The sequence below is a fragment of the Aplidium turbinatum genome, chromosome 5 (genome assembly GCF_918807975.1).
Source record: "Aplidium turbinatum chromosome 5, kaAplTurb1.1, whole genome shotgun sequence".
NCBI lineage: Eukaryota > Metazoa > Chordata > Ascidiacea > Aplousobranchia > Polyclinidae > Aplidium > Aplidium turbinatum.
Genome location: NC_137476.1, coordinates 24065955 through 24081921, shown reverse-complemented (window position 1 = coordinate 24081921; position 15967 = coordinate 24065955). Strand labels below are relative to the sequence as shown.

Genomic DNA, 15967 nt, shown 5'->3' with positions numbered 1-15967 from the left:
TTTGTCTTTGTCTGCCAGGTGCCCGCTTTCCAAAAATTTTACCAGTTAAAGAGAGATGCTCCAGTTTTTGCTTTCTTATTACATGGCCGAGAAATTTATACTGTCTGGTTTTCATACTTTTTAACAGAGTTCTGGTTTGGTTCACTTGGTGTAGAATTTCTTTATTTGTTTTCTTTGCCAGCCATGAAATGCGTTGCATTCTACGGAAACACCACGTTTCAAAAGCATTAATCTTTTCTGCCATTTTTGTTGAAATATTCCAGGTTTCAGAGTTGTAATGAAAAACATGATAAATATAGCATTTAAAACTCTAGATCTTGTTTTGAAAGAGATATTTTTATTGCAAAGAATTGGTTTCATTTGTTGGAAGCTTGCTTTTGCTTGGGCTGTTCTTATGTTGAGCTCTGTTTCGTCTCTTGCATCCCAATTCACCATAGTACCGAGGTATTTGAATTTTTGGACCTGTTTAAGAATTGTTCCATTAACTGATAAATTACAAATAGGAGTTTCGGTTGCTTTTTTCTTTGTTATGACCATTGTTTCTGTTTTCTTTATTCCATGCCAAATATCTTGCTTTTCGTACACACAATATCTAATATGTTCTGCAGTTTTACGTCCGAGTTTAATTTCACTAGGCTACTTTAACATAGCCTTGCTGGGAAGGGTGACAAGTCCTCCTCTCCGCCTGTTGGTCAACGCTGCCTTAGCCTACATGCGAGCTCCCGATTTTGGTTACAAGCCGACCGTTGCGTTCATCCAAACCAACACTTGTGGTATCAAAACAGAGAAAAATCTCGAAAGCGGATTAAGGTGTATTGTTCCACAGCCTAACTTATAAAAAATGCATGGTTTTGTAAATCTGAAAAAACGTAGCTTTTCCAATGTGACGGATAAGTCAAAAGAAGATGTAGTTCCCCATTTTTTTTGCTGAGCCTAAGTGTGAAAATTCGATTCAGCCTACGCCTGCAAATATAACGCAGAAGACCGCTGTAAATTACGGTTTTAGGCAATTTCAGGAAAAGCCTATTATAGCCTACGAAAGATAGGCTACGTAAGTCAAGTGGCACAACGAATAAAAAAGGGAATAAAGTAGCCCAACGCATAAATTTCTTTAAAACACCATCCCAAACCTCAAAGACCCAGGACTTGGTGCTCACGTCAACTTCCAAGATTCTGGAGCAAGGAAAAGCCTTCTTCATCGCCTGATTTAAATCCTAAGGACTTTTGTGTGTGGTCGTCAGTGGAGGCAAAGGCCTGTTCCGTTGCTCACCCAAGTGTTGATCCTCTGAAGCACTCACTTCTGCGGGAAGGGGCCAAAATACTCCAGGATGAGCTACGTGCCTCAGCCGAAAGTTTTTAACAAGGAATTGAAAGAGGTATCCAAGTGAAGAGCGGCCACATTGATAATTAATACAGAAATTTATTTCTAGTATCGTAAGTTCTCATTGTGATACCTTTTTGATGAAATTTTATTTATTTTCTAATAATAAATCGTTTATATAAGTTGGTCCAAGGACTTTCTGTTCTCGCTGTATGTAAAATTTTGATGAAACATAAGTGGTCTAGAAATTAGGCCTAAGTTATATGTTAACTGAGCAGTGAGCAAGCATTTAAGTTGTTGGGAAAGGAAGCTATCAGACTTCTTCTCTTCCACAACATTGAATATTCCAAAGGCTACTGAACATCACGACTCACTAAGATGAGGCAATTGCAAAATGCGGACTATGCCAAAAGCATCTGAATCACATCTGAAAGAATCTGAACACTCCTGAACTAATTTTTACATCACAAAAAGATCGAGTTATAAAACATTTCAATCAAGTTCATTACAATACACTCGAAAACCATAGCTGACAAGCCATGAAAAGAAGCAAGTGGTACCCACAGTAAAAGCCTTTTTATGCCAAAAATACGTTAGAAAACACAGATACAATGCAGTATCGGAAACAAAGATAAACTTTCCATGTAATTCATAATATAATTGATATCGAATGCAGAGTTGAAAAAGCCACATGGGATATTTCCTCTAGTCGATTAACTTAACTGTGCTCCGCTCCAACGTCAAACGTATGAGGTCATCTTGGCACGAAGGGCATCACCAATCAAAGACCGCGTGTGTATTCAAAGCAAGCGTCAAGCAGAGCAAGCCACTTCATCATGCAGCCTGTGAATGCATTTCACGCAAAATATGCATGTTTTAACTTTTTCTACTGAATGGGAACACTGAACAAAACAAAAAAAACATCGCCACAGTTACAGCGGTTAATGGAAACAATAATTTCCGCATATGACATGAACTTAAACTACATAGGATTTCGCACTGCATCCCTACGCGTGAAGCGAAATAACTTATAGAATTTGCTTTAAAAAATTCGTTATGGGAACCAAGAATCAATAAATCCGGCCACACAATACGGCCACTTGTGCCAATTTGCTATTTAAAAACGCAATACTTTCTTTCGTATAACTGTTTGAATGAGGGAGTGCAGACCCGACGACCTCCTACACCTTCAGGGCTACGGTCTTTCGCACTCTCTCATTGGATGCACACTGTACGTTTTTGTTTTATGTACGTTTCGCATCAAAACAAAAATAAGACCATCCATCCATCCAATGATACTTCATTTTAACTTTTCAATCATCAACTATACAAGTTTGAACGTCAAGCCAAAGCCTGTTTGTTTGTGTACCAAACGAATGTGCAAAAAATCCCACAGTTTGCAGCAAAACACGTATAAGATAAAGAAAAGGTGCTAATGCACCTGGGTTAGGGTGTATCAAACCACCCTCAATGAAACATTTCCTCATGGTAGTATATTAAAATTGTATTACTCATAGAAAAAAAATCAATTGTGTAAAATATTACAAAATTTGGATGGAGTTTACTGGGCCATCAAAATTGCTTTTTCGCAATTTTGATGACCCACTTAACACCCATGCATCAAGAAATGTTGTTTTTGTTGTTGACTTGTGTAGTATAGTTTATAATGAATATCTTCAGGTTGACTGTTATGTGGAATGACCCTACTTTTCGTTTTTTCAAGCTCGATGTAGACCCTGTAGAGTGTAGAGTCCATCCGACTTTTGTAATATTTTACACGATTGATTTTTTCTAGGGATAATACAACTTCAACATACTGCCGTGACCAATTTTTTTCATAAGGGGAATTCGATCCACCTGAACCTGGGTATGATTTGTAGCTGACATGAGCAATCCCGAATGTCACGAAAAAGACAGAAGACACTTCAATGGATCATTCTGTAGATTCACATTGACTACCCCAGCCATAGTTCCGGTTACTGTTAATTTTGCGCTACTATCAAGCTGAAATAACACAAGATTGTAATCCTGTCCGCTTACAGGTATCCAGCTCATCATCACGTTGCATGGGCACAATAGAGCCACCAAAACACCCATTTGATGTATCCCAAAATTCAGAATTTTGTGTCAAAATCAACTGAGGCAGCTTTTCCTAAGAACAATTTCATTTTCAAACTATCACAAAAAGTAACAAATCTACAACTCACAGCGTGCTTCGAAAGCAAAGTTGAATCGACAGATCGTCGCGAGTCAATCGATCAATTGCTCGACACACGAACGTCGCAATTGCGTAAAATTAAAAAAGCTATGCAATTTGGCTGTGAGTGCTGTATAGTAAAAAGGTCAATCAAATAAAAACGAAGGAAGAAATGAACAAAATCAAACGTTACGATTGAGAACACAAAGATTTAAACTTTCGAGAAGACTTGGATGATTTAGTTGAGTCCGGATTACTTAAAGAAGACTGGACATGGCGAGAGCTAGGCTGTGGCTTCTGGGCGGGTGCAGCCTGTGAGTTCGGATGAGGACCTTGGGCGCCGATGTCTCCGTAAAACGGATTACACGAAGGACAATCTTGGTGCGGTGCTCCCAACTCTCCTATTGCATTGTGGTTGTGTTCTGATGATTCTGAAAGTTGTGACGCAGGAGCCTCAGGATCGTTTCGTGATTGGCTGACCTCGAAGAGTTGCGTCCGCTTCTTGGAGGATGACACCTCCCCTGCAAAGGCTTTGAGACTCCCACTCCCGATGATGAGTTCGTCTCCGTTTCCAGAAGACTCCCGGGTTAAATGATTGGTAAAATAAGACCCAGGAGTCAGAACTTCTTCGCTTTGTTCCTCCTCATCCTCATCAGGATTCCTGTGCAGCTCCTGGATGGTTCAACAAAGTTACGCGCGTCCGGCATAAAAAACTATTAGTTAGATAAACATCATACTATAATGGTAATAGGTATACTATGAAAACATATTTAAAAAATATACCTTAAGTTTAAATAATGAAAACTATTAATACTACAAAAAGTGCTCAATGCCAAGCAAAAAGCAAAGCAGAGCGAATTAAATCAAATATAGTTATTACAATCTAAACCCTTGACAGCCTGTTTCACCTAAAAGGAGGATCCTTATTTGAAAAAGGACCTTCTGATGATTCTCCTTTTAGGTAAGGATGATCCTTGATGATCTTCCTTATTTAAATAAGGACCTTCTGATGTTCCTCCTTTTACTGTAGGTGAAACAGGCTGTCAAGGGTTTAGATAGTAATAACTATATTTACCTTAAGTTTGATGTTTTTGTTTCTCTAGGCTTGTTTATCACTAAGTTTGGTTCACGGCGAAACGACAAACCATTCAATGCTTTGAGCTGCCATCGCAGTTTTTTCAGCATTTTCACTCTGTTGTTTTTGCATGTTGTTTTAACGTTGAGATGTTCGTGCTTTTTCAAACTCCCAATTGTTAATGAATTCAGATTTCCAGGCAAGTGCTCCATAAAAGCCGAAAACGTTCGATGTACTTTCTTTTTACTTATTCTTCGTGTCTGAATGAAGAGCGTAAAATCCCGTGTCGTTGCCTAGTTTTGCATGCATGTGGTGCGGCGAAGACACTCTCATAAAAAGCTAGCTATTAGACATTGATTCCTGCGTTCAGCGAAATGCATACGTTGACAGATGCGAACAAATCTTCACCTGGAGGAAAGGAATGACGGTCATGCCGCGTAGAGGGTCATTGGTTTCCCTACCGGCAGGGATAGCAATCGGTGTCTCAAAGGAGGAGTGCTTCCACAAGTACCACCTATGCAAAGGAATACGAGTCAAACGGAAGCATAATAAAGATTATAACGTTCAAATACATCATGATTCCTGCTGTTCATTTGACTAGAGCTCACTGACGTTCAGGAAGTAACCACAAGAAAACATTCGCAACACGTTTGAGTCGTTAAACATTCTCCCAGCGCATGGATTCAAAAAATGAATATCGATCAAACGTTCTTTTTGCAAAACAACGATGTGAGCTCGGGTCCATCACGTGATCAAAACGTTACAATGACAACACTTGCTGGTTAAGTGCAGGAGAACAACTTAGAGGAGTTATTTTGCTGCACCGTAAACTGAAGATAGACAACTAACTAGGTAACTGGGTGGAATTCAAAGCACCTAACAAAGTCACATTTAACCGTATTTTCCTGACAAGGCAGAGTGTTGCGTCAAAAACGTTTGTAAGTTGCTTTGCTTAGTTGTAGCTTGAATAATGTTATTCAGCCCAATCACTTAGCTGTCTGTCACATGCATATTAAAATATAGTATTGTTGTCAATATTATCAATTAGTATCCATATCAACTGCATTGCCATTTATCAACTGCATGCCAAGACAGCCAAGTACCACCGAATAATTTATGTTTCAACACAAGTACTGTATGTTAGAATTGCGATCAAGGTATGTTTCGTTGTAAATTGAGTTGTGCCTGAATAAATTGTCATTATGTTACCTCACAGAAACTATACGGACAAACAAAGCTATTAACTGTCATATTTTCAATGCATCTGTCTGAGATACAATAGCGAAAGGGCAGTTTCTGCTAAATAGAATACACAGACTTGCCTTTATTGGCGCATCAATCGTCATTCTGTGATTGAAACAAAAAATCATCCAGCCATCAAAGTCCTTTATATATTGATTCAACGTCTATAGACGTCTGTAGAATCAATGTAAAAAAGGACTGATTTGCTGGCTGGGATGAACTTGCCCATTTCTTAAATGGAAGTGAACGTTTGTTTTCGTTCATTCCAAGACAACGGATTAACTGTATGTCACCACAAAGAGATATGTAGAACGGATTGCAAATAAAAATGACAGAAAAGTCATCTTTCAAAAAACCACAGGCTTAACTGAGTACGTGAGGCCACGGGGCTGTCAAGAAAAGGTTGATGTATGACATAGCAGAGATTATTCCAAGAAAGTATTTTGCTGTAGGCATTCAGTGTGTAAGCTCAGAAACACGGCTTAGCAAGTCCAATATTTTATGTTGAAAAAATGTCGACTTCCAACAATACGATTCTAGTGCCGGCTAGAAAAATCCGAACTTTTTACATTGATTCAACGTCTGCATTGTTGTAAAAATAAAACGGGTTTTCTAGCTTGAATACAACTTTACTCACTCGTTGAGTTTGATCTGGGAAAGCGAATATCTTTGGGATGCATCGTATTGCAGCATTCCTTTGAGCAGAGAAGTCAAGTGCTCGTCGCACTCGTCGGGAATTTCCAACTTTCCTTCACTGATCTTCTCAAACAATTTGTAAATGTTGTCGCCTTCATACGGATACTTCCCAGTTGTGAAATTAAACCTGAATTTAAGCAAATTATTACAATAGCGTAAGATGTCAACAGTGGTAACGTCTTCTTCAAATAGCCTATCAATAATTGGGATGTACAATCTAAAGAGTTTTCCGGTCGGTAAGTTTTTATCAAGCAGTGAAAGCTGTGGTTGTGTGACGGTAGTTTCGGCGAGCACAAAGGTCCAATGCCGTTTCGATTCGGGAATCCAATTCTTGTATACACGTTATTGACAAGCGATACAAAAGATTAAAGATGGCAGGACAGCAAAGTCTGTGCTTTTTAAATTGATCCAACGTTCGCGGATGTTGAATTACCGTAAAAGGAGTGGTTTTGTTTGTATAGCAAAGCAAAAACAACGAAAACTGACACAACTTGAGGATTCTTGTTCAAACAATATGTTTTGTGAAGGAGAAAAAGTAATATTTTCCAACCATACAAAAAGTCGCGTGCTAAAAATCTACACATTAACTGCTGCTGGCTTCATCTCAAGCTTACAGTGTGACCCCGGATGACCATATGTCGACTTTAAAACCAGAAAACGAATCGTCTCCGTTGGCAATCTCTGGAGGTTGAAAGGCCGGAGATCCTTGTGAAGTAGTGCACACATCACTTTGTGAGAACATGTCTAGAGCCTACAGGCAAAAAATAAAAAACAAGTGTCCATGAAGTTGACGCACTTAGTTGGGTAGGGTAAAGTGTGGAGTATCATGTGTATATTGTTAGCTCTTTGCGTTTGTGTTGTTATTGCTGCCATAACAGAAAAAAAAAGAATGCATTTCAACTTTCAAGCTTGGTAAGATCTGCTGCTCTGCTTTAAGCGAATGTTAATTATTTTAGAACTGATGAGGTCCACTGCTCCGTTTTTTCCACAGTCGGCTGCTGATGTGCAAAGTGTGTTTAGGAATATTGTTTTCATGGCTAGCGTTAAAGCGCGCCTTGGTATAGTAAGGCGCAATGTTTGCTGGCATGGTGAGCAGCGACCTCTCAGCCTTGTGCTGACATTTACGAAGAATATCATGCAGTGCACGAGTTCTGTCAAGTTTATTCCAAGCGAATACAATATGTTTAAACAAGATATTAAACAAGCCAACATCAATTGCTTTTCCTACATTTTAAAACCTCGTAAAAACAGCTAGAAAAAAATATATGTGCATCACTAAACACACTACTCTACCAAAGAGGCAATTGGTGACTCTTTTCTGCTATGCAAAAGAATTTATTTTCACACGAGTCATTTATTTTCTGCTAATAATGTGATTTTTCACTTGAAAGAAAATGTTTTGCAGTTGAACTGTTTCAAGCTACGAATAAACAGCCTAGTAAAAAAAATTATTATTTCAAACTGGCTGTGTTTATAGTGCTGCTCATAAAATAGTGAAATATACAGGAAATTCGCTGCATTTGTCATACTCTGAAGTTACCAACAACACTGAGCATCGAAAACCTCAAGAGAGAGTCGAAGTGAAAATTTAATTTACCTCAGCGACGCCCAAGTCGGTAATTTTCAATACCCCGTCATTCGCTAGCAAAAGATTGCTGGGCTTGATGTCTTTATGAATAACATGCTGGCTGTGTAAGTATTCCAGGCCGTCAATAAGTTGAACAAAGTATCTGAAAGAAAAAAACAAATCGAAAACCTTATGATTTACAAAAAATTAAGCAATTAAGAGTAGCACAACAGGTTAATCCCCGCACAAAAAATTCTAATGTTTGAAACTTGCTCCGAATGATGCGTGAGTTATATTTGAACAAGTGTGTGCATGGAAACCTGTCAGTGCTGATTTTGTACTGTGAGATCTAGACTCCCATTTTATTACACTGGCACTGCAGTGAGGCATTCGGCATTGCCACCAAACTGACGATTTTCTGTCACACTTGATTGGAATTGCACAAGTTAAGCATGTCAAAATATGCAAGCAACAGCAACCATAACCAAAAAAATGCAACAGAAGCAGGGATGTTGATATGTTGTACATGTTACAGGCCTGTAAACTTCTTTATTTTTACGGCGACCAAGCATGGCCTACCAGGGCTAAATTATCGCGCTTTGCTGCCAAAATATATAAAAAAAAATCGTTAAAAATTCGTGCATTTAAAAATATGATCATACTTTAAAAATACATCTTCACGTTTGAAAGTAAAACGAACTGAAAACAATCAACTGTCAAATTTAACATGCTGGACCGCTGGTGTGTGTAAGTCCAACTTGAAGCGACGGTCCAATATTATGCACTACTTGCATCTGCTCTCGATTTTGAAATACGCATGGGAGTTTTGAAATCGTAAACTCGGTAGAAAAAACACCTACGTTGGTTCGTCAAACTTAGCAGCGCAAAACATTCTACAAACTTCGCTTGGGAGAGATCAATTTTATTCAAAAACAAATTATACTGAAACACGAGCAAAAGTATTTTTTACCCGATGAAAAGTTCTAAATTTTTAAATAGCAGAGCTACGATACAATCAATCTATTCATTTCTTGGCATTGCAGACCACAACATATTCCAGCGTTTTCGAGTTGAAATGATTTTGGATACCGAACGGTAAAGGAGTTGACTTAAATTTTATCTAGTCTAGCAAATGTTTGCATAATACAGGCTGCAAGTAGCAGTCTCTACGCTCGCTGTATTGTTACATTCAAATATTGACTTAGCAATATTTTACTTTACACAAACTGTACCGTAGACGAACATGTGTGGTTGCCCTATATGAAAAATATCTTCCATAAAAACCTTACCCGTGAGCTTGCTTTGACGGAAACTTTTTTGAAGGATGGCTATCTAACAACTCTTGCAGATTCGCCACACAAAACTCCATGATCATGTATGTATACAATGATGGTTAAAGAATATAAGATAGATTCTCATGCGCGGTACATTCTTGATAATATGCACACTTAGTATTTCGTAATGCACAGAACAACACATTTTTCATAAGTCGGTTACCAATCGTTTCCATCGCAAACTTGATTGGCAAAAGAAAAAAATGCCAGAACACAAGCTGGAGACATCTAGAAATGGCATTGAAAATTGTGTGTAGTTAGATATAGCAAACCATAAATTCATGTTTTCAACTAAAATGTTGTCTATAAATAAACCAGTGACATGAAGAAAATGTTGAAACGAATGGCAGCATGAAAATATTTTCTGCAACCAAAAAACTTAATCTACTCATCCACTTTAACATCAAAACACGTTGAATTACTCAGGGCCGAATTTAGCTGATGGGGGGCCCGGGGCACTTTTAGATCGGGGGCCCCCATGCAAAAACCATCTCTACGTCTACAGTAGCATCAGTCCAGTACTGCACAGCATTTTGCAGAAACTTTAAAGGCCAAAAGGAAAAAAATAACACAAAATCACATTTTAACCACATAGGGGGGCCCTTCAAAAGTCGGGGGGCCCGGGGCAACTGCCTCCTCTGCCCCCCCCCCCCTAAATCCGGGCCTGGAATTACCGCGACAAGAGCAATTTGTTAGCTAGGTTTTTTTGTAAAGGATATAGCTTCTGTTTTTCCTTGTTGTACATAACTTCCACCATTTCAATGACGTTCTTGTGACGCAGCTTTCCCAGCAGCTCGATTTCTCTAAACAGCAAGTTGTTGACCAACAGTGTATCAAACATCACAATAAGTTGATCAATAGAGTTCAAGACCATTAAATCTTTCCCTCGCTTGCATTGGTCACAAATAATAAAATATAGTTTTATTTGAATAAGCAGTGCTGAGAACCAGTACTATAACATGGTTCGCAATCGAGTTAGCAGAATAACGAAACTCAAAAACATGGCCAGTGTTTGCAAAACTTTATGGCTCATTGAAGGCTCAGTGTTAGAATTTATATGGTTGAAGCGTTGGACAAAGGTCTGTCAATATGTGTTGTTTGCTCGCTATATATATAACATTTTTGCAGATTTAACTTATAAAATATCATTATGGTCTGAATTCTGAAACGCCAACATGTAGCAAAGGTTACTATGGTGAAGCTGACATAAAGAGAAGCAGGCCTGAGCAGCTATCTCGGCGGACAAATTAAGTCTCACGGCAGACACACCATCAGTTTTAGCGTCGATCGTCACGCTTAATCACTTTATCAATAATTCTTCGGCATTTGAGAACTATAGCTACGGTTTAAAAGGCTGTTAAAAATTTCAGAGAAGTCAATCTCATAGGCTTTCATCAGACCAACGACGTACGCTTGAAGAGTCAAAGCGCCCGTAGCTGCTTAATACACCGCATAACTGATTAACTTCCAACGGTTTTTTGCATCACAATGCTCTGGGCACGACTCGGAAAACCTCTACACTAACGCTACAATTTTCTGCTATGCAAAGTTTCACTAGGCTTTTTTCATTAGGTTTATTTTGCGTATCATGTGAGTGAAAGTGAATTTTCCCTGGGCCTTTTCTTTCTTACAGTAATACCAAAAGTTAACAAATATTGCTGCATCCTGCTGTAATAGCCTTATCTAGTAGAATCTAATTTTGTAACCAGCCTGGCCTTATCAATATTACTCGGAGATCAAAGCCAGACATTATGACATAAGACTTGAACTAAGTTGTGCGTGATTAGTGTAGAAGTACCGGTACTCCAATCGATTCTTAGCGAATAATTCACCTTTGTTAAGCTAATTTAATGTCATCAATCGTTGAAGCAACGTAAAAATCGATAGTTTTTCTGCTTCAATGGAAGCTAAGGGATACAGCATTCACATTGTCTAGATGCGCGGGAAATTATACTCTCGCAACAATTGTTCGTACTATGCATGATGATTTGTATCGCTAGTTCCTGTGTTATTTCTCGGCGGACAAATATGACCGATCTGGAGGGTACGTCCGCGGAAATCACATGCTGTGTCGGCGGACATGTCCGCCGTGATTTTCGAGGCCTGGAGAAGCAATTATTTTCTTGTAAAGTTTTGCACATGTAGCCGTTTTAGGATTTAGATGATAATAATTGGCTTATTAGGGAAATCATCAAAAAAAAAAACGAATTGGTTCAATAGTTGTTGCAAGCCGATGTGCAATATTATGCAAGGAAGGGATTGATGACTTCCACCGTGTAGACTGACAAGGACTAATCACAAAGGATAAAAAAACAATTAATTTCGTTTTTGAGACTCTAAACACAGAATTTCTAAACTCATTATAAGAAATGAATAGTGATAGCAACCAAAGAGTTCAATTTAATTCAAGCTGCAGAGCATCAATCCATTTTTGGTCTACGACTTAGTTTAACTTATGATTCCAGATATGTAAACCAGATTATCGCATGGTTAATTTACCAAATTTTTTTAAGGGTTTAACCGATATATGTGGTTATCACGATTAGATTATTCAATTATCTTATTCTGTTACTTTTTGACATTGGCTTCACCAAAAGGAATTCGCTTCAGTTTTCGTTTCTTCATAATCTTGACTGCTCTTCTGCATAGTGTTTGTGTGTCGAGGACTTCTTTCACTTTCCCATAAGAACCTTCTCCTAGAATTCCACCAAATAAATACTTTCCATAGATCTTTGGCTGCTTTGATGAAGTGAAGATGATTTCCGAAGAATCAACTCTACAAGAGTGAGAAATTAGGTATAAAGATAACAATGAAGTTTGATATGCATTAAAATGCTTAAATCTAAGTTTGTACTACAATATAATACACAATATATATAATATAATATACAGAAATAACCGCAGTTACAATTTTCTTTATCTATTCCTATGTAGAAATTAATTTTTCGTTGTCACAGTCGTCAACCATAGAATTGTTTATCTTACTTCGGGGCAACCTATTGGAAAGAAAGGCAAGCTTGTGTTTATGTTGAAAAAAATGCAATTTTGTGAACAAAGAAACTGTAAAATCAAGCAATGATGATTCAACTCTCAAGATTTGAACATAGAAACATATAAAAAAGCTAGGGTAGCAGGTAAGTCAAACGTGTTCCGTCAATTACGAGTGTAATGAATTCGTCAACCAAGTAAAATGCCTCTTGTACAAGAAACTAGCTTAAATCATGACATGTATAATTGTATATTGTATATATGTGTAAGATGATATTTGATTACATTTACATTTTATTTAGAAAATATTAAATGATTATAGCAAGAAAAACTCTCACTCAACATACAGCTAACTCCAACACATGAATATCAAAAGACAGTCATTTTTCAAAAAGACTGACAAGCACACGTTTGCCGGGGTCCACGTCTTTTAGGCGCAGACAGTTAGGCGCCGGTCAAATAGGCGCGCACACTGTGGCGTCTGGATATTTAGGTGCGGAGCACTGTGGCGCCCGTTCATTTAGGTGCCATTTCTAGTAAAGTCTGCAGACTGTATCAGCTTGGCAGGTAGAGCAATGCTTTTCACACAAAATGTTATATTGAACAGAAAAACATGATTTGTTAATGCGCGTGTGGAGATGAGGTGCGAGACAACGCGCTACTACTCTTGATATTAGCACATCTCCACAGGACATTTGCTATGCATCCTGAACACAGGTTGCAGCCAGATGGAACCTTACTTAATCCGTTATCTTTTGCAATTACTTCTACTGGGGATGGATGGGTCGTGTGGCGAGTACGTATGAGACAACGCTCTGCTATATGAATACACTTCTATAGGGCGTATGTACCCTGGCTAGAAGTTGCAAGCATAATGGCGCGACTTTGCTCGTTATTAATCCTAGTCGGGGTTTTGACGGAAAACTAAGTTACTTTTCACTCAAGCCTACCACCCGCTTGAATATAGGCTACGGTATATTTTTTACTGATGTTTAGTGTAGTTCTTATTTGACTCACTAAAAGTGAACTCAGTCATGTTCTTAAACTTGAATAATTTATTGATAAAGTTTTCGCCGACGCAAACCTGGACTAACAACAAATAAATACCGAACACGCGCATTAAAATAGCCTACAATATATTTTTCTGTTCAATATAACATTTTGTGTGAAAAGCATTGCTCTACCTGCCAAGCTGATACAATCTGCAGACTTTACTAGAAATAGCACCTAAATATCCAGACGCCACAGTGTGCGCGCCTATTTGACCGGCGCCTAACTGTCTGCGCCTAAAAGACTTGCTCCCCGTTTGCCGCTACATGATGGAATTGAGCATCATATGATGCACAAAAAATAGACCAAAGCAAGGTTAAGCAAGTTTGCTGGCACATGGCGACAAAGTTTCAAAAGCAACTCTGTGTGACAAATTTGTCACAAACAGTGTTAAGCGGTTAATAAAAATATTGCAAATGTAAAGCATACAAAAGATGAAGAAACAGTAAACAATTTTTTTTTCTGTTCAGGGTTTACCTTGTAAATAAACCAGGTTCTATAGTATTTGGCCAAGCAAAATCTTGTACATCAGGCCTATATTCATCTTCGGATCCTCCTAAATCAAACGCAGCACGACCATCTGCTGAACTTTGTCTGTCTTCATCATCATCACAAAACATTTCAAATAGTAATTCAAACCTAAACCTTTTCAAAATACAGATGAAATTGGCTAAGTACATAAGGCTTAAACCGATCAAATTACACAATAAAGGAAATCCCAAACCGAATCCGACCTAAATTTTAAATAAAACTGTCACTTAAATCGTACATCACTTCAAAGAGTAATTCGGAAAATTCAGCATCACCAAGAACTCAGTAGCCTACTTGATAAACTTATACACCATGCTGTAATATTGCTTGACCACAGCTCTGGTTTTTTTTTTCGCTGAGACTTTTCGGTCATTTGTCCGAAATGACTTGAAAAAATTCGGTCATTTTTTATTTATTTTGGTCATTTTTTCTGAGGAAAATATTGTCTTTCAAGTAGCTGATACAAACCAAAATTTGCACTTCTTGACTAGTGACTAGCTACAACATTAAGTTTCACTGAGAAATGTTTTTTTTCGGACATTTTGATTGAATTGACTATATATATATTTTTTCGGACATTTTGACCGAATTGGCTATATTTGTTTCGGACATTTTGCTAAATCGGTCAATGAACGATAAATGAACGAAAAAAAAACCAGCCACAGCAGCTTCAAAGCAACTAATCGATCCACAAAACTGTAACCAGAGCGCATTTTTTTCTATAAAAGTAGCCTTTTATTTGAACATTGCAAAACCAGATTTTTTTCTGACATCTTGACTGAATTTGTTTACGACATTTTGCTCAATATTCAGGCAAAGACTGACAAATAACCAAAAAAAAACAACCTTAGATGGGAAACCTTTGCAGACCTAAATTGACATAAAAAAGAATAGCTATAGGTCAACAGAAAAGTTGAGAACAGTATGACCACTGGCTTCAGTAACTGCAGACAGTTTACTATTCAATCAATCCATTACAGATCAAAGTAGCAAGTTTAAAGCTTGAAGATTGTGTGAAAACCAAGCCCTAGAAAAAAAATACAAGGAACTGCTACAATCTGAAGAGACCGGCCAAACTTGGTCGACTGAGGAGGTAGTACCAGCAGTCATTCAAGCTCTACTTAGCGGCCATGGCCGCCGGCTGCTTTGAGGCTTGGGGATGCAACCTATTTCGTCCTCAGAACACTTTGTCCCCCGATTTTGGGAGATGAAATGGGGGTTCGAAGTGTTCAGGGGACGAAATAGGTTGCATCTGTCAATGCAGCCGTATACAGGCGCAACTGAGTACATACTTTCCCTCAAGCCCCATGATGAAGTAAGAATTGTTTTGTTTTAATAACCAGTGGCGTAGCTAAGGGGGGCAATTGCTCCTCTGTAAAAATGCAGTTAATAAGACTTTAATCAGGGAAAACATTTTTTGATCAGAACTCACATAGTGTAGTACAGCGGATCTTAACCTTTTCTTTGCAACGCCTCCCTTTAAAGTGCAACTGCACGTTGACTTTTACTGCACTTTATCTGAAAGAGCATGTTTCAATCTATAATTGCCAACCTCGCCGATACATTTTAAGGCTACGTTTATCTCAATACAAATTATCAAAGCGTGGGAAAAAGGTCGGTTTCTTGGCTGTGGTCCTCAATTGTAAGGAAGTGAGTTCTTCAACCGGCACCAGATGTCTTGGCAATGGATTCTAGCCAATGTTAATTCGATTGTGTAGTTGCACTTTAACATTGATTACAAGTTCTGTGTCTCCCCCAGTTTTGAATTGTAACACCAAAGACAATTTTGTTTTATTAGACAAATCGCACAGAATTATTAAACCCGAATGACAGTGATTTTTGGATGCATTTTGGAATTAAAGCATCACAAAATGTGCTATTATAATTTTAATACACTCAACAATACTACCAAATTATTGGTGCAACCTAATTTGTACCATGAACAATTTGTACCGTCTGTTCGTAC

General features: G+C 38.1%; 1 protein-coding gene across 1 annotated transcript; it reads right to left on the bottom strand.

Moving 5' to 3' along the window:
* Positions 1 to 1796: 1796 nt before the first annotated feature.
* Positions 1797 to 14112, bottom strand: LOC145770012 (serine/threonine-protein kinase STK11-like). Its single transcript, XM_082581591.1, has 9 exons — positions 13948 to 14112; positions 12005 to 12208; positions 10152 to 10235; positions 9388 to 9477; positions 8129 to 8261; positions 7146 to 7282; positions 6473 to 6658; positions 5002 to 5107; positions 1797 to 4190 (listed from the first exon to the last, which is right to left on the bottom strand). Exons 1-9 carry the CDS (start codon positions 14088 to 14090, stop codon positions 3708 to 3710), a joined length of 1566 nt encoding a protein of 521 aa, XP_082437717.1. The 5' UTR covers positions 14091 to 14112; the 3' UTR covers positions 1797 to 3707.
* Positions 14113 to 15967: the final 1855 nt, after the last annotated feature.

Bases quoted from the DNA above. Each gene is read 5' to 3' on its own strand.
- LOC145770012 (XM_082581591.1), bottom strand. From the start codon at position 14,090: ATGTTTTGTGATGATGATGAAGACAGACAAAGTTCAGCAGATGGTCGT. The intron at 7,283-8,128 runs GTAAATTAAATT...TTTTGCCTGTAG, and splicing joins CCGACTTGGGCGTCGCTGAG to GCTCTAGACATGTTCTCACA. The intron at 6,659-7,145 runs GTAAGCTTGAGA...GCTTAAATTCAG, and splicing joins TGGTCATCCGGGGTCACACT to GTTTAATTTCACAACTGGGA.